Source organism: Schistocerca serialis, chromosome 2 (assembly GCF_023864345.2).
Source record: "Schistocerca serialis cubense isolate TAMUIC-IGC-003099 chromosome 2, iqSchSeri2.2, whole genome shotgun sequence".
In the NCBI taxonomy this organism is placed as follows: domain Eukaryota; kingdom Metazoa; phylum Arthropoda; class Insecta; order Orthoptera; family Acrididae; genus Schistocerca; species Schistocerca serialis.
The window spans coordinates 569,719,834-569,742,805 of NC_064639.1; the positions used below are offsets into that span (position 1 = coordinate 569,719,834).

At 39.7% G+C, this 22,972-nt stretch overlaps 1 protein-coding gene across 1 annotated transcript in view; it reads left to right on the plus strand.

The window, feature by feature from the left end:
- Positions 1–22,972, plus strand: part of LOC126457571 (N-sulphoglucosamine sulphohydrolase) — a 132,854-nt gene that overhangs the window by 4,854 nt on the left and 105,028 nt on the right. The window contains exons 2-3 of the mRNA XM_050093994.1: positions 19,586–19,715; positions 19,837–19,973. Of these exons, the coding sequence (XP_049949951.1) occupies positions 19,586–19,715; positions 19,837–19,973 (267 nt within the window). The remainder of the gene's footprint in view (positions 1–19,585; positions 19,716–19,836; positions 19,974–22,972) is intronic.

A 22,972-nucleotide genomic window follows, 5' to 3' on the forward strand; every position in this document is an offset into this window, starting at 1 on the left:
TTGAAATTCTGAAGGTAGCAGGGATAAAATATGGGGGTGAAAGGTAATTTACAGCTTGTATAGAAATCAGACTGCAGTTATAGGAGTTGAAGGACATGAAAAGAAAGCAGAGGGCAAGAAGGAAGTGGTCCACAGCCAGTAATGGAGGTGCCCCTGCCCCTCCCCCTCTTCCTCCTCCCACCAACATGTTACTTCATCCACGGTTTGTAACCATGGACGTGTGCTGGCAGCATCTCTGTTGTTGCTCCACCTGCTCCTAAAGTCAGTTTCTTGTGGCATATCTCCCTCCTCTTCTTAATCAGATTAAGTGCAGGTTCCTAGAACTTACTAAGGATATAGGCCCCACCATGGCTCATCAGCATTTCTCTTACACAAATCTTGGTAGATGCTTTAATGACACAGTCCCAGAAGTTCAATATATGTTTCAGAACCATAGTCTGGCCATAATCTGTTCCATGTAATTGTACTAGGCAATGTTTCATGATTACTGACATGTTAGGTTGCTGCAGTCAGGTGTGGTATCAGTGTTCTTGCCAATGATCTTCGACAGTATGCATGCTCTTACTGTATATGTCATACCACACTTCAAGGTATCTGACAGATCTCAGATTTCTGTAGTCTGATGTTATCCTTGTTACTACCAAGCAGGTCCATATTTTTGCTGGTGGCTGGAACATTGTCTTCACTTGGTGTTTCTCGAGAATTCATCATACCTTTCTGAATAATGCGCCATAAAATGGAATAACACAATGGCAGCATCTCATGAGGTTCCTCTCCTGTTAGGTCTCTGAATTTGCCACTCCATTTAGCCATTCCTCTGGAACACTCTTCTCAGATGTCTGAGTTCACAATTGAAACTCTCATTGTCAGAGAGTATGCGAGCCTTATGTTTCAGTGTGTACAGCACCCCATTCTTCTGCACCAGGTGGTGGCAACTGTCTGTAAGTAAATAAAGGTTGGTTTGTATCTTTTTATAATATCTATTGTGGCCCAACATGCCGTTCTCTCTTCTTACTGCTGGAACATCCAGAAAGGTGAACACTCCATCTACTTCGACTTCTGTGATAAAACTGATGTTCTGTTGCATGGAACTGAGATGTATGAGGAAATCATTCTTCCATGAGGCTATATGATGAAGGTTTCATTAAAAAAAAAGGTAGGTTTTCATTGGGCTGATTCCAGGGTTTCCTCCTGGAAATGTTCTGTATACATGTTGGTGACAGCTGGTGGAAGTGGACTTCCTTTGGCTACTGCTTCCATCTGCTCATAGTAAACACCTTCAAAAAGGAATTATGTTGACTTCAAAACATGCCTAAAAAGGTTGACTGCCTGTATCTCACATTTTGCCCAATAAGTTGCAAGGATTCTTGTGAAAGCATTCTAGTGAAAAGACAGACAATGTCTAACCTCATAAGGATGTTTGTATCCATAGGCTTAAAGTTGTAAAGGCATCCAACAAAATCCATGGACTTGTGAATATGATGTGGACATTACCTGATGTAAGGGCTAAGCATGTCCTTCAAATATTTGGGGAGTGAGTATGTGCTGCTAACAATGTGGCATAAAGGGACCCCTTTCTTTGTGAACCTCTGAAAGTCCATAATGTCTCAGTGGAACTGGTGCTTTCTTTCAAAGCTTGTTAACTACTGTATCTAGCAAGATATATTGTTTGAAAAGTGCTACAGTCTTCCATGCAGCCTCTTGATAGGATCAGTCTTGATCTTGCAGTATGCACTGTCTCATAGCAGGCTCCACAAGTTGTCAGTGTAATGCTGGTGAGGTAGGACCATAGTTGTGCTCCCTTTGTTGGTTGGTAAGACCTCAGTATCTGGATCTTCTCTTAGTTCATATGTGGCTGCCCTCCACATGGTAGAGATGTTCAGTTTTGTTTGTGTAAGAGGACAACGGAGTTCACAACATAATTCTTCAGCTGTTTCAGGTAGAAGTCATGGAGCTGCCTGTTTTACTGTGCTGATGATGTCCATGATAGGTGTGGATTTATGAGTTGACACAAAACTGAATCCTTTCACAAGAACTGCAACTGCATCCTCATCCAGTTTTTTGGCTGTGAGATTGATGATAGTCTTGCAGGGAGCATCATGAGGTTGTCTTTCTGATATACGGCCGAATTTCGATGTTTGACATCTGGAGGCCTTCCTTTGTGCAGAGGCTGTTGTGGCCCATGTGACACTGTCAATGCATCCTTGTGTCCAGGAACAGAGAAGTGTGTTGGTAAGAGGGAGGGAGGAAGGGGGCAGGGGAATCCTGTATGCACCTCCACTCCTGGGTTCGAACTGCAGACAGAGCAACAGGTTAGAGCGGGGGCTAAAGTGATAGAAGCACCATACCAGCTCCCAGGCAGTCAGTTCATCAGTGCACGTGATGGTGGCAATGTAGTCACTTGCCAAAATACTGTGCCCATTGGGCACTGACATCTGGCTGTCCACCCATGAATGACTTTGTCTGGTTATAAGATACACATTGACAAAAGTAAAACTAGGGTAATGGAATGTAGTAAAATTAAACAGGTGATGCTGAGGGAATTATTAGGAAATGACACACAAAAGTATTAGATGAGTTTTGCTATTGGGCAGCAAAACAACTGGTCATGGCTAAACTAAAGAGGATATAAAATGCAGACTGGTCATAGTAAAAAAAACATTTGTGAAAATAAGCTAGTTCTTAACATCTAAAAAAGAAAAAAAAGAAAGAGTTTGGAAGTCTTTTGTGAAATTATTTGTGTGGAGTGTAGCATTGTATGGAAGTGAAATGGGGAAGATAAACAATTCAGACAAGAAGAGAATAGAAGTATTTGAATTGAATTGCAGTGCTACAGGAGAATTCTGAAGATTAGATGATAGATTATAGATTGAGTAACTATTGAGGAATCAAATGGAAATTAATATCACAACTTGGGTGAATGAGGTGATTGCTTTGTAGGACATGCCCTGAGGCATCAAAGAATTGCCAGTTTAGCAATGGGGGGAAGTGTGAGGGGAAAAATTGTAGAAGGAGACAAAGAGAGGAATACAGTAAGCACTTTCAGGTGGATGTAGTTTCCAGTAGTTATGCAGAGACGAAGAGGCTTGCACAGGGTAGACTAGTGTGGAGAGCTGCATCAAACCAGTCTTCGGGCTGAAGACCACAACAGCAACAACAACATTAACAACAATGACTGACCACTACTTGGTGACAGCAAAAACTTCATTTGTTGTTGGCTGATAATGCAACTAGCCAAATTTGTGGCTGGTTGCATTATTCAGCAAAAATCAGTAATGGCCATGGAGCTCACAATATCCAACATGGCTAAAATAATTTCATTCATGCTGATGAATGAGCTGTTGCCATCCAAAGCAGTGTGTTTGATGAGGTATAAGCAAGGGTCTCTAAAACACTAGAGAAACTTGAACAATATTGTGTACAGGACCAACTTCAGTCTAACACCACAAAAACCCAGGTTTATGCCTTTCATCTGTGAAACGGACATATATCCAGAGGACTCCATGTTGCTTGGAAAGGAATGTTCTTGGAGCACTTTCTGTATTCAAAATACTTGGGAGCTTCTCTCAGCAGAGCCCTGACACATAAACAGCACTGTGCCAACATGAAAATGAAAGCAAATGTTGATTCTTGACACAGTCTGTATATGTCCACTTGTTGTCTGGTGGCATATATCTAAGTTGATAAACTGTACAATATCCTATAATGGATTGCCTTTATTTTTCAATTCATATGACTTAACCCAGAGAGCTTCTTTTATTCAGAATATGATTGATTTTTGCATTATGTGTTGAACAACATATTTACATTCTTTTTATGTACATCCTTCAACTGATTCTCTCTCATTAATTTTGACTACTACATGCTATGAAGGTACTTTGGCCTCTGCAATATTTAGGATATCATTGAGGCATGCCCCATTTTTTTCCATATCAGAGTGTCAGTTAAGTATACCTCATGATGTATTTTTCTCTGATGATTATACCTTCCTTCAGAGTATTTAGATTTGTTACACCTCCCAAATTCCTTTATTCCCTAAGATATAGTACTGCTCACAAAATGCCCTTGACTCCATTTTTGTTTCTAATGAATGCATTATTTTTTTCCTGACCAGCATGAGTTTAATGTCCAAGATTTCTTCTTTTTCTGCTAATTCTTCTCAGAGTTTGTTGTATCCTTTGTACAGAGTTTTGCATCTCACTTCTTTGATTTGATTGCAGATGGTTTCAGTTTTGAACAAAGCTTCCACGGACCACATCATCGAATTCCATTTCAAGAAATCTTATTTCAGGAATTCCTTTTTTCCCCTTTCTTTCGGGTTCCAACTGAATTTTGTTCTACTTATGTATTATCCAAGATACACTATACATTGATCCATATTTTTCTGTGGCTGTAGTTTACTATAATTCTGTGCTATATAAAGAAGTTTCATCCAATTAATGTATTGAAGTATAAGGCCACCTCATGTCCAATTAAATGGAGGGCCTGGGACATGTGAAAGGTTTGGTCCCTTGCATACATAGCACATCCTCTGACATCCCTCTAATCTTCCTGCTGTCAGTTTTATCAATCCATGTGGGTTATCAACTGGCTGCATTTTATTACACTCAGTTGTGCTCTTGTTTCTAATAATGGGTTTAGTCTTAAATTTGTGCTCCACGGGCTAAAGGGTTCCAGATAATCACCTTTCTGTGTGCAGTCTAATGTTAAAGTAATGTCAGAATGAGATGATTGCATGGTCATTACAGTTGTTAATTTCTCTGCCCTAAAGATTTTGATGAGGTCTAAACACCTAACCGTATGCTATTGAGGCATTTTTTTCTAGATTGGAGGAGTGAATCCTCACTTCATTTACATGTCTGGTGTATTATAATTTGTACTTTCACACATGCTCCCTTGATTCTTGGATGATAGCACTGGTTGCATATAACTGCCCTTAGTCTCTCTGTTACTTTACAGTTACATCAAATATCTGCACATCAATGTGTCTTGAGCTTCTGTTTGTGTGGTATATTTTCACTTTTGTGTTATAGTTCACGAACCATGGATGCTGCCATCGGTGGGGTGGCTTGCATGCCTCAGTGATACAAATAGCTGCAAGCTGCACCATAGGTGCAATCACAGCGGAGGGGTATCTGTTGAGAGATCACACATATGGGTGGTTTCTGAAGAGGGGCAGCAGGCTTTTTAGTAGTTGCAGGGGCAACAGTCTGGATGATTGACTGATATGGGCTTGTAACATCAACCAAAACAGCCTTGCTGTGTTGGTATTGCAAACAGCTGAAAGCAGGGGGAACTGCAGCCTAATTTTTCCTGAGGGCAAGCAGCTTTACTGTACAGCTCTTGGGTAAAATATTCCAGGAATAAAATGGTCACCCATTCAGATCTCCAGGTGGGGACTACTCAGGAGGATGTCATGATCAGGAGAAACAAAACTAGCATTCTACAGATCAGACTGCAGAATGTTAGATCCCCTAATCAGACAGGTAGGTTAGAAAATATAAAAAGGGAAATGGATAGGTTGAAATTAGATATAGTGGGAATTAGTGAAGTTTGGTGGCAGAAGGAACAGGACTTCTTGTCAGGTAATACAGGATTATAAATACAAAGTCAATAGGGTAATGCAGGAGTAGGCTCAATGATGAATAAGCAAATAGAAATGCTGGTAAGCAATTATGAACAGCACAGTGAATGCCTTCTCATGGCCAAGATAGTTTTCAAGCCCTCATCCACCACAGTAGTACAAGCTTATATGCCAACTAGTTCCTCAGGTGATGAAGAGATTGAAGAAATATACAGGTAAATAAATTACTCAAATAGTTAAAGAAGATGAAAATTTAACTGTGACAGGGGACTGCATTTGATAGTAGGTGAATATGGACTGGGGGAAAGGAATAAGCCATCTTGTAGAATTTTGCACATAGTGTAATTTAAACATTGCTAACACTAGATTTAAGAATCATAAAAGAAGGTTGTATACATGGAAGAGACCTGGAGAGACTGGAAGGTCTCAGAATGATTACATAATGGTTAGAAAGAGATTTAGGAACCAGATTTTAAATTGTAAGATAATCCATTGGGCATATGGACTCTGACCACAATTCATTGGTAATGAACTGTAGATTAAAACTTAAGAAATTGGAAAAGGATAGGAAATTAAGGAGATGAGACCTGTATAAGCTGAAAGAACTAGAGGTTGTTGAGAGCCTCAGAAGGATCACTAAACAACAACTGACTAGAACATGGAAAAGGAATACAGTAAAAGATGAATGGGTAGCTCTACAAGGAAAAACAGTTAAGGCAGCAGAGGATCAAATAGGCAAAAAGACAAGGCCTACTAACAATCCTTGGATAACACAAGAGATATTGAATTTAATTGATGAAAGGAGAAAATTAAAAGAATGCAGCAGGTGAAAGGGAATACAAACATCTGGAAAATGAAATTGGTAGGAAGAGCAAAATGGCTTAGCAGGAATGGCTAGAGGACAAATGTTAGGATGTAGAAGCATATTTCACTAGGAGAAAGACACATACTGGCTACAGGAAAATTAAAGAGGCCTCTCGGGAAAAGAGAAGCAACTGTATGAATATCAAGAGCTCAGATGGAAAACCAGTCCTAAGCAAAGAAGGAAAAGCTGAAGGTGGAAGGAGTATATAGAGGTTCTGTATAAGGGAGATGAACTTGAAGGTAATCTTATAGTAAGGGAAGTGTACATAAATTAAGGTGAGATGGCAGATATGATACTGCGAGAAGAATCTGACAGAGCTCTGAAAGATCTATGATGAAAAAAGGCCCTGGGGGTAGACTGATAGCCTTGGCACAGCCAGCTATGAGAAAACTCTTCCATCTGGAGTGAAATATGTATAAGACAGTTGGAATGACCTCAGTCTTCAAGAAGAATGCAGCAATTATGAAAAGGATAGTTTCTACTCACCATATAGTGGAGATGCTGAGTCGCAGATGGGTACAACAAAAAGACTGTCAAAAATGAGCTTTCAGCCAGCAAGGTAGGGGTGGGGGACAGTAAAGTGCTGCTTGTGGAAGCATACAGGGACGTGGTGGAGAGAGTACAGTGCAACTAGGTACAGTTGGGAGGTTAGACAGAAGGTGGGGGGGGGGGGGGGGTTAAGCAGAAAAGGGAAGAGGTAAAAAGACTGTGGGTGTGTTGGTGGAATAAAGGACTGTGTAGTGCTGGAATGAGAACAGGGAAGAAGCTAGAGGGTAAGGACAAAGACTAACAAAGGTTGAGGCCAGGAGGATTATGGGAATGTATGACATATTTCAGCGACAGTTCCCACTTGTGCAGTTCAGAAAAGCTGGTGTTGGTGGGAAGGATCCAGATGGCACAGGCTGTGAAGCAGTCATTGAAATGAAGAACACTGTGTTGGGTGGCATACTCAACAATGGGGTGGTCCAGCTGTGTCTTGGCCACAATTTATTGGTGGCCATTCACGCTGACAGACAGCTTGTCATTTGTCATGCTCATGTTGAATGCAGCACAGTAGTTCCAGCTGATCATATGACTGGTTTCACAGATAGCCCTGCCTTTGATGGGATAGGTGATGCATGTAACTGGACTGCAGAAGGTGGTGGTGGGAGGATGTATGGGACAGGTTTTGCATCTAGGTCTACTAAAGAGATATGAGCCATGAAGGAAGGGGTTGGGTGCAGGAGTTGTGTAGGAATGAACAAGTATATTGTGTAGGTTCGGTGGGTAGTGGAATACCACTGTGGGAGGTGTGGGAAGGATAGTGGGTAGGATGTTCCTCATTTCAGAGCATAACGAAAGATAGTCAAAACCCTGACGGAGATTGTGATTCAGTTGCTCAAGTCCTGGCTGGTACTGAGTCATGAGGGGGATACTCCTCCATGGCTGGATTGTACAATGTTGGGAGTGTAATTTTGGTCTGTGAAGGCGTCAATGAGACCCTCATTGTACTTTGAGAGGGACCACTTGTTACTACAAATGCAAGTGGTCCCTCTTGAAATACAACAACAGTCTCACTGAGGCCTCTACAAACTGAAATTACCCTCCCAGCATTGTCAAAAACAGATCTTCAGTGCCTTATCTTACCCATCACCCTTCTCCTCCATAAGTCCCATTGTCCTGCTCGCAGAGGAGCATTCCCCTCATGACTCAGTACCACTCAGGATGCGAACAACTGAATCACATTCTCTGCCAGCGTTTCATCTATCTTTCTTCATGCCCTGAAATAAGGAATGTACTACCCAGGATCCTTCCCATCCCTCCCAAAGTGATGTTCCGCAACCCACTGAACCTACACACTATCCTACCCTTGTCCATCCATACACAACTCTTGCTCCTAACCCCTTGCCTCATGGACCATATCCCTGTAATAGACCTAGATGCAAGACCTGTCCCATACATCCTCCCTGTCTACATCAGTCCAGTCACAAGCATCACCTAACCCATCAAAGGCAAGGCTACCTGTGAAACCAGTCATGTGATCCACATGTTAAGCTGCAACCACTATGCTGTGTTCTACATGTACATGACAACTAACATGCTGTCTATCCATGTGAATGGCCACCAACAAACTGTGGCCAAGAAACAGCTGACATCCCATTGCTGAGCATGCTGCCCAACACATAGGTCTTCAGATAATGACTACTTCACATCTTGTGCCATATGGATCCTTCCCACAGCCACCAAATTTTCTGATTGCACTGGTGGGAACTCTACTTGCAATACAGCTTATGTTTCCGTAATCCTCCCGACCTCAACCTTCATTAGTCTTTGTCCTTACCTCTAGCCCCTTCCCTGTTCCCATTCCAACACTACACAGTCCTCTGTTCCAGCAATGCACCCACAGTCTTTTTACCTGCATAGGTGTGTTCTATCTCTGATGAAGGCCTTGTTGGCCGAAAGCTCATTTTCTTTTTGTTGTGTCTATCTGCAGCTCAGCATCTCTGCTATATGGTGAGTATCAGCTATCCTTTTCATAATATTGTTATACTCCATCCTGGATTTTCCATTGTAGAATGTAGTAATTCCAATTCCAAAGAAAGCAGTTGCTGACGGGTGTAAAAATTACGGAGCTGTCAGTTTAATAAGTCATAGTTGCAAAAGACTGACATGAATTCTTTACAGAAGAAAACTGGTGGAAGCTGACCTCAGGAGAGATCAATTTGGATTCCGGAGAAATGTAGGAAAATATGAGGCAATGCTGACCCCATGACATATCTTAGAAGATAGTTTAAGGAGAGACAAACCTACATTTTAGCATTTGTAAACTTAGAGAAAGCTTTTGACAATGTTGACTGGAATATTCTCTTTGAAAATATGAAGGCAGTAGGGGCAAAATACAGGAAGCAAAAAGCTGTTTACAACTTGTACAGAAGCCAAATAGCACTTATAAGAGTTGAGGGATTGAAAGGAAATCAGTGGTTGAGAAGGGAGTTAGACGGGGTTTAAGTCTCTCCCTGATGTTATTCAATTTGTAAATTGAAGAAGTACTAAAGGAAAGCATAGAAAAATTTGGAGTAGGAATTAAATTTCAGTTAGAGGAAATAAAAACTTTAAGGTTTGTCAATGACATCGTAATTCTGTCAGAGACAGCAAAGGACTTGGCAGAGCAGGTGAACAGAATGGACAGTGTCTTGAAAAGAAAGAATAAAATGAACACCAACAAAAGCAAAACAAGGATAATGGAATGAAGTTGAATTAAATCAGGGGATACTAACAGGATTAAAATAGCTAATGAGACACTTAAAGAAGTAGATGAGTTTCACTATTTGGGCAGCAAAGTAACTGATGGTAGCTGTGTAGAGAGGATATAAAATGTAGACTGGCAATGGCAAGAAAAGCATTTCTGAAGAAGAGAAATTTATTAACATCAAATATAGATTTAAGTGTTAGGAAGTCTTTTCTGAAAGTATTTGTATGGAGTGATGCCATGTATGGAAGTGAAACATGGACAATAAACAGTTTAGACAAAATGAGAATAGAAGCTTTCAGAACGTGAAGATTAGAAGTGTTGTTGATGTAACTAATGAGGAAGTACTGAATAGAATTGGGGAGGCAAGAAATTTGTGGCACAACTTGACCAAAAGAAGGGATCGGTTGTTAGGCCACATTCTAAGACATCGAGGGATTACCAATTTAGTATTGGGGGGAAGTGTGGGAGGTAAACATTGTAAAGGGAGAGAAACAGTTGCATACAGTAAGCAGGTTCAGAAGGATGTAGGTTGCATTAGTTATTTAGAGATGAAGAGGCTTGCAAAGAATAGAGTAGAGCTGCATCAAACCAGTCTTTGGACCGAAGACCATAACAACAACAACAGTCTGTAGTAGCATTTGAATAGTTGTCCTCTGTTCTTTGTTTCTGCATTTGAGAAGGGGAGCTTCTGTAACCTGCATTGTTTTCCCCTTGTGTAGCTGATAGGAGTTCTTTTTGACATGCTGTCTCTACTGCTTTTGCATCTATCTTCCCCATGAAATCAATGGCAGTAATGGGTTCTGTGACATCAGAAAAGTCCATGGTAATGATTTCTGAAGCCTAGTTCACAACCTTGGTTTATTTACCAAATGTGGGAATTCTGGAATGATTTGCTGGCTGTACACTGACATCTGATTTAGGGTCAACAGGATACATAGATGCAACATGAGTGTCTGTGGCATGTAAGTGACAGACGTGAAAATTTCGTGTTGCTCTCGTTTTCACGAAGGTGAAGGTAGAGCCATTGACAGATTTGGTGACAGCTGTTTGTTGGTCATATTCGTTGGCAAAAGCATTAGAAAATTACAAAGAATTGCAAATATAAGTTTTGTGATTGTAGACAGTTAGGTGCTTCCTCACGAATTAGCAGCTGGCTACAGCTAAACCTAGTTCCTGTTGTCATTCAAAAGCATAAGGAGAAATGCACTTCCTTGCATGAATGTCAAAATGTGTGTGGTGCCAACTCAAATGTGAAGTACCTTCAAGGGCTCTATGGCACTTGTTGCAGTGGACATTGTCTTCTGAGCAGGCATGAGCCAGTGTTTTGGATGACGTTTGACTGAGCTGCTATAGGAGAGCACTCACCTTTAGCTGTAGGGTTCAGATCTGGTCTGGACACTGGTGACCTCTAGTAGTGTCCAGTGAAACTAATGTAGTGATGCCATTACAGTTTAGGGAAGTCACACCCAAACTGTCATTTCATCACCAGCAACATTTAATTGCAAAGACAATTCATCAATGTCATTAGAATTCATAGCACTTTAAAATGTGACTGGCAGTTGATATAAGCACGTGTGTCATAGTGTTGCATCTGAAACATCAGCTTCTGTAGCCAGTGTTATGGATAACTTCATTATGTGACACTTATTGAATGTGTAGGTTTCTTGATTTAGAAACATGGCAATGTACTTCGTCATTCATGTGCTCATATTTTCACACAGTGGACATGTCATGAATAATGTCAGACAGTTACAAAAGAGCCTGAGTGACCAAGGCACCAATGATGAGAACAAACTGTAATGCGTCAGCACATACACTGTAGGCAGTAGACAAAAGTTCCAGCATTTTGAACCACTGGTGAGGCCTTTGTGGCATATATGACAGAATTACAATCTTGTTATGCGGTGTGGAATGTGCAACACAGCTAACCAGTAAAATGGTCATAGGCTATATATTACTCAAAAGTACCGGTGAATGTCCATTGCTTGGAAGTGCTTGAGAATCAGGAGTAGTAATAACTCCATAGTGGCAGTTCAATAAATGTCCTCGCAAGAAGACGTTTGTTGTAGCTGGTGTTGTAAATTCACACTGATGTGCTTCTCATGATCTTAGCTTTCCGTGGGGTCACCACTTGTGGGAAACATTGAATCACTTAGGAAAAGCATATACTTACTACTATGAAATATCACAATTTATTTTTGCTGTTTTGTGCGGGTACGTAAAACAAGAGGCAAGATAAAGAATCCACTTCTTGGAAGGAACACAAAGTGCAGGAAGACAGAGACAATAATACAAAAGATATTATATTCTTCACTCTTTCAGTGACTGTCTTTATTTGCTAATTAATTGTACCAACACAGAACTGTCTTATTTGTTGATGAACAACAGTTCTGCATAATGGTGAGAATAGTGAGAAGTTATAGCAGTGTCACGTAGCAAGTTGGCAGTTAATAAGAAATAACTGGGTTTTTTGCTCACCATAATAGGCATCCATATAAACCCATTGCTTCAATTAAGAATGAACCAGCACTAAGTAGCTCAGAAACTTGAAAAATTCCTGTGTTTATGGCTGCAAGATGTACAAAAATAGATTATGTATATTGAGTATTTTAGTGGTAAGCTTAGGAGAGGTCAATATGTCTTAAATGATCCGAAACCTTGCACCAGTATGGAAATAATTTTGAGTACTTACTATACCCTACAGTCAGTCCCACCTAAATTATGATATAATATCCAGTACTTTTAGAATGCAGAAGAGAGCCATTAGAATAAGGAATGGAAGTAAAATAAACGAACAATACAACTCTCTTTTCAAAGTACTTAATATACTCTCTCTACCATGTATTTACATCAAAGAAGCACTCTTATTCTTTCAGGTACGTTTAACTGACAAAGATGAAAGACTGCAAAGAAACTGGGAAATTCACAAACCAGACTGAACAATAACCTCCAATTAACTCACAAATATTGTACCATGTTAAAAGTGCACATTTAACAGTAGTTTGAAGTTTTTTAACAAAATCCACAAGAACATAGAACCATCAGGGATACAGGGCATAACGTCATTAAAAAAAAATCCTTACAGTCATATTTACAGTGCCATTGCTTCTTCTCAGTCAGTGGATATATGAAATTGTAAAGTACTCCTTTGTGTTCAGTTTTTTTTACCCATGTGTAGGTTATTTTAATGTACAAGCTGAGTGAATTATGATGGATGTTTACTTTATGTAGCAATTTAAGAAATTACTTATGCAAAGGCTGTGTGCAGTTTTATTGTATTTGTCAGGTCCAGTATCTGCATGCTGTTTATAGTTAAGAACGACTAATAAATAAATAAATAAATAAATATAAACAGAAAATAAATTTTGTGTTGTAGCATGAGTAGTGAGGATCGAGTGAATGCAGTCTGACGTTTGCAGCTACGAAGGTCTGTGATATAAAATATCATTCAGTGAGAACTCTTGTCAGGAAAATAGGATGGCAATACTGAGTACTAGTGGATATTTTGAGCAAATGGGAACCTGACTTATAGGGAGTATTGTTGTTGTTGTGGTCTTCAGTCCTGAGACTGGTTTGATGCAGCCCTCCATGCTACTCTATCCTGTGCAAGCTTCTTCATCTCCCAGTACCTACTGCAACCTACATCCTTCTGAATCTGCTTAGTGTATTCATCTCTTGGTCTCCCTCTATGATTTTTACCCTCCACAGTGCCCTCCAATGCTAAATTTGTGATCCCTTGATGCCTCAAAACATGTCCTACCAACCGATCCCTTCTTCTAGTCAAGTTGTGCCACAAACTTCTCTTCTCCCCAATCCTACTCAATACCTCCTCATTAGTTACATGATCTACCCACCTTATCTTCAGCATTCTTCTGTAGCACCACATTTCGAAAGCTTCTATTCTCTTCTTGTCCAAACTAGTTATCGTCCATGTTTCACTTCCATACATGGCTACACTCCATACAAATACTTTCAGAAACGACTTCCTGACACTTAAATCTATACTCGATGTTAACAAATTTCTCTTCTTGAGAAATGCTTTCCTTGCCATTGCCAGTCTACATTTTATATCCTCTCTACTTCGACCATCATCAGTTATTTTACTCCCTAAATAGCAAAACTCCTTTACTACTTTAAGTGTCTCATTTCCTAATCTAATTCCCTCAGCATCACCCGACTTAATTTGACTACATTCCATTATCCTCATTTTGCTTTTGTTGATGTTCATCGTATATCCTCCTTTCAAGACACTGTCCATTGCGTTCAACTGCTCTTCCAAGTCCTTTGCTGTCTCTGACAGAATTACAATGTCATCGGCGAACCTCAAAGTTTTTACTTCTTCTCCATGAATTTTAATACCTACTCAGAATTTTTCTTTTGTTTCCTTTACTGCTTGCTCAATATACAGATTCAATAACACCGGGGAGAGGCTACAACCCTGTCTCACTCCTTTCCCAACCACTGCTTCCCTTTCATGCCCCTCGACTGTTATAACTGCCATCTGGTTTCTGTACAAATTGTAAATAGCCTTTCGCTCCCTGTATTTTACCCCTGCCACCTTCAGAATTTGAAAGAGAGTATTCCAGTTAACATTGTCAAAAGATTTCTCTAAGTCTACAAATGCTAGAAACGTAGGTTTGCCTTTTCTTAATCTTTCTTCTAAGATAAGTCGTAAGGTTAGTATTGCCTCACGTGTTCCAACATTTCTGCGGAATCCAAACTGATCTTCCCCAAGGTTCGCTTCTACCAGTTTTTCCATTCGTCTGTAAAGAATTCGTGTTAGTATTTTGCAGCTGTGACTTATTAAACTGATAGTTCAGTAATTTTCACATCTGTCAACACCTGCTTTCTTTGGGATTGGAATTATTATATTCTTCTTGAAGTCTGAGGGTATTTCGTCTGTCTCATACATCGTGCTCACCAGATGGTAGAGTTTTGTCATGACTGGCTCTCCCGAGGAGTGTTGGAGTGTTGTCTACTCCCGGGGCCTTGTTTCGACTCAGGTCTTTCAGTGCTCTGTCAAACTCTTCACGCAGTATCTTATCTCCCATTTCGTCTTCATCTACATCCTCTTCCATTTCCATAATATTGTCCTCAAGTACATCGCCCTTGTATAAACCCTCTATATACTCCTTCCACCTTTCTGCCTTCCCTTCTTTGCTTAGAACTGGGCTTCCATCTGAGCTCTTGATATTCATAAAAGTGGTTCTCTTCTCTCCAAAGGTCTCTTTAATTTTCCTGTAGGCAGTATCTATCTTACCCCTAGTGAGACAAGCCTCTACATCCTTATATTTGTCCTCTAGCCATCCCTGCTTAGCCATTTTGCACTTCCAGTCGATATCATTTTTGAGACGTTTGTATTCCTTTTTGCCTACTTCATTTACTGCATTTTTATATTTTCTCCTTTCATCAATTAAATTTGATATTTCTTCTGTTACCCAAGGATTTCTATTAGCCCTCGTCTTTTTACCTACTTGATCATCTGCTGCCTTCACTACTTCATCCCTCAGAGCTACCCATTCTTCTTCTACTGTATTTCTTTCCCCCATTCCTGTCAATTGTTCCCTTATGCTCTCCCTGAAACTCTCTACAACCTCTGGTTCTTTCAGTTTATCCAGGTCCCATCTCCTTAAGTTCCCACCTTTTTGCAGTTTCTTCAGTTTCAATCTGCAGTTCATAACCAATAGATTGTGGTCAGAATCCACATCTGCCCCAGGAAATGTCTTACAATTTAAAACCTGGTTCCTAAATCTCTGTCTTACCATTATATAATCTATCTGATACCTTTTAGTATCTCCAGGATTCTTCCAGGTATACAACCTTCTTTTATGATTCTTGAACCAAGTGTTAGCTATGATTAAGTTATGCTCTGTGCAAAATTCTACAAGGCGGCTTCCTCTTTCATTCCTTCCCCCCAATCCATATTCACCTACTATGTTTCCTTCTCTCCCTTTTCCTACTGACGAATTCCAGTCACCCATGACTATTAAATTTTCGTCTCCGTTCACTACCTGAATAATTTCTTTTATCTCGTCATGCATTTCATCTATTTCTTCATCATCTGCAGAGCTAGTTGGCATATAAACTTGTACTACTGTAGTAGGCATGGGCTTTGTGTCTATCTTGGCCACAATAATGCGTTCACTATGCTGTTTGTAGTAGCTAACCCGCACTCCTATTTTTTTATTCATTATTAAACCTACTCCTGCATTACCCCTATTTGATTTTGTTTTTATAACCCTGTAATCACCTGACCAAATGTCTTGTTCCTCCTGCCACTGAACTTCACTAATTCCCACTATATCTAACTTTAACCTATCCATTTCCCTTTTTAAATTTTCTAACCTACCTGCCCGATTAAGGGATCTGACATTCCACGCTCCGATCCATAGAACACCAGTTTTCTTTCTCCTGATAATGACGTCCTCCTGAGTAGTCCCCGCCCGGAGATCTGAATGGGGGAGTATTTTACCTCCGGAATATTTTACCCAAGAGGACGCCATCATCATTTAATCATACAGTAAAGCTGCATGTCCTCGGGAAAAATTACGGCTGTAGTTTCCCCTTGCTTTCAGCCGTTCGCAGTACCAGCACAGCAAGGCCGCTTTGGTTAATGTTACAAGGTCAGATCAGTCAATCATCCAGACTGTTGCCCCAGCAACTACTGAAAAGGCTGCTGCCCCTCTTCAGGAACCACATGTTTGTCTGGCCTCTCAACAGATACCCCTCCGTTGTGGTTGCACCTACGGTACGGCCATCTGTATCGCTGAGGCACGCAAGCCTCCCCACCAACGGCAAGGTCCATGGTTCACGGGAGTAGGAGAAGGATAATTGGTTCTTGGAATCCACAACTAACTTTGTGGCACCCTGCAAAAGCCTTCTCTGATGAGCTTTTGCTGGACTCTCTTAACTCCATATTTTGTCTAATTTCTTTTTTGGAGAGAGAGTCTGTATATTTCATTCAGAGGTGCCATCTATGTTGATTTTTGCCAGAGACTTTGACACAAGAGGCTATGATATTATGAAAGTAGATTATTTCTGCCTTCTTTAGCAGGGCTCTTCCTAATGTGTAAAGCTCTGGAGAAATAGATTGTTTAGTAGGTTAGTGACTGTGATTTCAGGCTTTCACACACATGTAAATAGGGAGGGTTTCACTGGATTCAAATGCTTATGGTGAGACACAAACATAGCAGGCGACTCAAATAATGTTTGACTAATAGGATAGCCAAACAGTATAGAATGCTTTCACCTGTCTATATGCAGTCTCTTACATTTGTTTCTATCAGCAGTAAACTCACTATTATGCATCAGTCACTTGCACATCTGCAAGATCTCTTATACTCACAATCATTTACAACAATGCTATGAAATTACACTTGGTACTCAAAACAGTCTCACAAAACTGTGTGCATTACATTATAAGTCATTTAGGTGGCTTGATATAAATACAGGGCTATTACAAATGATTGAAGCGATTTCGTAAATTCACTGTAGCTCCATTCATTGACATATGGTCACGACACACTACAGATACTTAGAAAAACTCATTAAGTTTTGTTCGGCTGAAGCCGCACTTCAGGTTTCTGCCGCCAGAGCGCTCGAGAGCGCAGAGACAAAATGGCAACAGGAGCCGAGAAAGCGTATGTCGTGCTTGAAATGCACTCACATCAATCAGTCATAACAGTGCAACGACACTTCAGGGCGAAGTTCAACAAAGATCCACCAACTGCTAACTCCATTTGGCGATGGTATGCGCAGTTTAAAGCTTCTGGATGCCTCTGTAAGGGGAAATCAACGGGTCAGCCTGCAGTGAGCGAAGAAATGGTTGAACGCGTGCGGGCAAGTTTCACGCGCAGCCGCCAGAAGTCGACGAATAAAGCAAGCAGGGAGCTAAACGTACCACAGCCGACGGTTTGGAAAATCTTACAGAAAAGGCTAAAGCAGAAGCCTTACCATTTACAATTGCTACAAGCCCTGACACCCGATGACAAAGTCAAACGCTTTGAATTTTCGGCGCGGTTGCAACAGCTCATGGAAGAGGATGCGTTCAGTGCGAAACTTGTTTTCAGTGATGAAGCAACATTTGTTCTTAATGGTGAAGTGAACAGACACAATGTGCGAATCTGGGCGGTAGAGAATCCTCACGCATTCGTGCAGCAAATTCGTAATTCACCAAAAGTTAACTTTTTTTGTGCAATTTCACGGTTTAAAGTTTACGGCCCCTTTTTCTTCTGCGAAAAAAACGTTACAGGACACGTGTATCTGGACATGCTGGAAAATTGGCTCATGCCACAACTGGAGACCAACAGAGCCGACTTCATCTTTCAACAGGATGGTGCTCCACTGCACTTCCATCATGATGTTCGGCATTTCTTAAACAGGAGATTGGAAAACCGATGGATCGGTCGTGGTGGAGATCATGATCAGCAATTCAGGTCATGGCCTCCACGCTCTCCTGACTTAACCCCATGCGATTTCTTTCTGTGGGGTTATGTGAAAGATTCAGTGTTTAAACCTCCTCTACCAAGAAACGTGCCAGAACTGCGAGCTCGCATCAACAATGCTTTCGAACTCATTGATGGGGACGTGCTGCGCTGAGTGTGGGAGGAACTTGATTATCGGCTTGATGTCTGCCGAATCACTAAAGGGGCACATATTGAACATTTGTGAATGCCTAAAAAAACTTTTTGAGTTTTTGTATGTGTGTGCAAAGCATTGTGAAAATATCTCAAATAATAAAGTTATTGTAGAGCTGTGAAATCGCTTCAATCATTTGTAATAACCCTGTACTTCCACTTCTGATGCTGTCCTCCCTGTCAAGGTTGACAAATTCCTCTGAACTTCGAACTGACTTACCCAGTCAGTTATAGGGGGACCTCCAGTTTAACATGGAATCTGAACCCTGTTGTAACTCAGCATTCTTTAAATCGTCAAACATTGCCAGAGGTGAAAGAAGTTATAAATCTAGGTAAAAATAAGAGGATTGACTGGGAATCAAACCAAAGGCTTCTGGATTTGTGGGCTGGCCCTTTACCACTGAGTCATCCAAACATGGCTTATGTAATCTTTTATACTCACCCATTTGTCAATAATACCACATTATTATATCATTAATGGAAATTCCAGGAAAGACACAAAAACAAAAATTAGGATAGCCAACCACTCACAAGCAACTGGTTCATTGGTGTTCCATAGGAAAATGTAATCTACCAGAAAACTTACCCAGATTTCAAGCTACAACTATTTTCTCAGTTTTCCAGCTGCATCTACCTTGTTGCCTAATATCATTTTTGCTCATACATTATAATTTCATATTCAGCTCCAAAGTACCAGTATTGAAATGATTCTATCAAATTTACTTGTAGATAGGTTTCTTAGGTTTTGTAAGAAAATGTGTGAGCTATTGCCCAAAAAGATTGGTAGGAAGACATTAAATGTAGTAGGAAAACACACAACGGGTCTGGAAAAGTAGGAAGGAAATATTAAACCTACTGATACCAACCTTCTGCTTAGACCCACAATGTCATCAAAATGGTGGACAAAAACTGTTATTGGCTTCTAATAAGCATAAAATAGGAGTAATAGTAAGAATTATATTCACTGTAGTTATTCTCATTATATCAAATTTATTGCCTGCTAATTCTACTACATTGAGTTTTAATTATACACTTTGGTTCACTCAAAATTTTTGAGAGTTCTCCTTTTTTATAAAGGGATTCACAGAACACAATATGTGGAGAAATAAATAAGAGCCCACTACACAGTATTATCTAGCATGATGTTCCATTAATGTGTACATATCTTACAGGTGTTGCTTGCATTACAGCAACAACTAGGAATATACGCTACCTTGGCATCACATGCTACTGTTAATTAATAAAGGGTTAAAAACTATTTTCAACAGGTGATGATGCTGGGTTTGAAATGGGAGCATACCGAAACAAAATTTGCCAAACACCTAATCTTGACAATTTAGCAAAACAAAGCTTGATTTTCAATAATGCCTACACATCTGTAAGCAGCTGTTCTCCAAGGTAAACAATAAGTCTGTCTGATGGAAACTATCATGGAATTCAATTATATATTAATTATTTAATTATATATTATACATAATTATATATATTATATACTCTATATAATATCATTAATTTACAGCCGTTCAGCAATTTTAACTGGAAAGCCAAGCCATCAGAATGGAATGTATGGGTTACACCAAGGTATTCATCACTTCAATTCCTTTAACAATGTAAAAAGCCTTCCAACTCTGCTTCGAGAGAAAAATATTCGTACAGGTAAATACATAAGTTGACATTATTTCTTGTATTTAATTGGCAATTACAAATTAAATTGTTTGTGTTAGAAAACTACTGATTTTGCTCTTGTGTGAGCTATGCCTTGTTGTGTGATTACCCTGTGGCTGACTTTATGAGTAAGAGTAGGCTTTCATCAAACCACTCTGAGGCCGTGATCCTGTGAGAGTTTTGTAAAACTGTTGTAGTGTATCAATTCCTACTAATAAGTTTGCTCACTGATTTCTTGATTAGGATTAAATATTTCTCTGTTGGCTGATCAACTCCACATCCACAAGGGGAATTTCATTTGGGATCTGTGGAAGGTACATTATCATATCTGTTCGTATTTTGTAAATATTTATTGTCTATTCTTGTTTTCTGACATGTTTCACATCCCACAAGATATCTCCACTATGGATCAGTTGGAATGAAAATTATATCTAATCTAATTTAATCTGTCTCACAATTGATCTTAAGTATCCTAATTTCAACCTAGATACTTTGAAGGCAGATGGACATAGTTTATGTGATATTCACATGTAGGTTACCAGTTGGGTCTCCTTTATCCATCATGGAAGCGTTCTCAGAGATCAATATGCCTTTTTATATTCTTGTTGTCATTGAGGCCTGGTTGTTTGCCATCACTTATAGCACTGAGCTAGTACATATCTTACTAGTGACTGAATCTCCTTAGGCAGCTGCAAATAACTCATTGTATAATGCAAAGTATTCTAGACATTGTTTGTCCAGGTTGAATACCTCCCAAATACATTTTATCCACTCCTAGTGGAAAGCTTACAGCTGCTATTTTTCCTGAGTTGTTTCTGAATCTTCTGAGTTATATGGTCCTGATTTATGAAATTTTTTTCTGCCCAGCATTTTATCTAAAGCTATCTTGTGTGTCTTCAGAGATGCTCCTGAGCCCACTGAGTATTGTCAATTGAGAGGGTGGATGTTGGAGAGGGACATAAAATACATGTCCATTTTCATGGTATTTATGTTTCATGGACAATCCTTAAGATTCACCAGCAACTAAGACAGCCAGTTGTGGGAGCCTTCATTGTACTTTTCCTGAGTGTTGAAACCAGCTTAAATCATAAGTCTTTTTAGTGTTCAAAATGGATGCAAAAGATAGTATTAACAACTAAAGTCCCATGACTATTTCCTCCAGTATATCAACAATGTAGCAAAAGATAGACTGCTACTTAACGCAAAGAAGACGCATTAAGCTGCAGACAGGCAACAGAGCTTTCAGCCACAACCTTCATCAGCAAAAGGGAAACACGCACCATTTGTACACACAAGCAAGCACTCCTCATGCTCACATGACTGCCACCTCCAGCATGTCAGGCAGTGTCTTCAAAGTTATAGAGAAAATTATGTATAAAAGACTGATATCAGTCTTAGATAAGACTTATGTATTATCTGGGTCAAAACACACATTCAGAATGGCAAAATCAATACAGACAGCAGAATATGAATGTCTCAGTAGTACATTTACTATGACAGACAGTAGAGATTTAACAGTAAAAACCAAAAAAGCCTTCTTGGTAAGATAGAATGTGGCATATAGGTCCTCTCAAACAAGTGGACGAGAAGCAATTGGTAACAATGAGGTGAATCTATATATGGATGCTCACAGAACTGTGGGAAATGCCAATCTACAATAAGAACAGTAAAGACTTGCTAAAAGTGAAATATCACAATTTACTATTGCTCACTTACAGATATGTAAAATATGAGACAATGAAGAGAATCAACTGCAGGGAAGGAACACAAAAAGTGGGAAACAGTTTCACGATGTCATTCTTTAAGTATATTAAAGGCATAAAGCACTATCTACACAAAATAAATTCTGTACCCTACTTACCAAATTTAGGGATCCAACAATCCAAGCTCTCACCCTTGAAGTGCCAAATTTGTTTTTTCTTGTGACAATGTGTAGTCTCTGACTCCTCTTTGAGGATGAATAATTAAAATCCCCAGCCTTTACATCTATAGTTCTTTAATTCAAGCCAAAGAAAATTTACACAAACTTAGACTAATAAATAATATTCATTTGCACACTTTGAGAAATAGTCACAGGATAGACTTACCATATTCAAGACTTTCTCACACACACAATAGCTGTAAGCAAATGCACATGGAATAAATCACCAAATTACCAAAAACAGCACATTTGATTCCCTTACACAAGGTTAAAAAAGTTATGAAACTTCCCTAAAATAGCATGAATTCTACTTAGTGGATGAATTCATGGAGAGTTGTAAATGTATGTATGTGTAAATACATGCATACACACAATATGTACAGGGCTGGCACAAGCCCAAATGCCGCTTCGTGCAAGCTGCTAAATTGCCCCCCCCCCCCCCCCCCCCCCCGCCCCATCCCCTCTCTCTCTCTCTCTCTCTTTTTTTTTTTTTTTTTTTTTTTTTTTTTTTTTTTTTTTTTTACAAAACATTTGTGGAAATTTATTTAAACAAATCTGTAAGAAATGGCAGCAATCAATATCAATTTTTGTTTTTGCTTTTCAGATCTACCTAGGTTTCGGCCACTGAGTGGCCAGTCTCAAAGCTTTTAATATGTGCTTACATCTAAACTGTCATGTTGACAGTTACGTTCAGCATGATGGTATACAAGTAAACTTAACTCAAAGCATTGAGAATAGCCACACTGTTCCCAAAATATATGTTGATCTGGAAAATAAAAACAAAAATTGCGACTGATTGGTGACATTCTCTACAGATTTATACAAAACAGTCGCTGGGTACCAGCTCAAAAATGGAGTCAAACCTGATTGAAAAAATCTAGCTAATTTTAATAAGCCTTGTGAATGTACAAAAATGTGCAGATCTGTGTGAAATGTTATGAGACTTAACTGCTAAGGTCATCAGTCCCTAAGCTTACACGCTACTTAACCTAAATTATCCTAAGGACAAACACACATGCCCATGCCCGAGGGAGGACTCAAACCACAGCTGGGACCAGCCGCAGTCCAT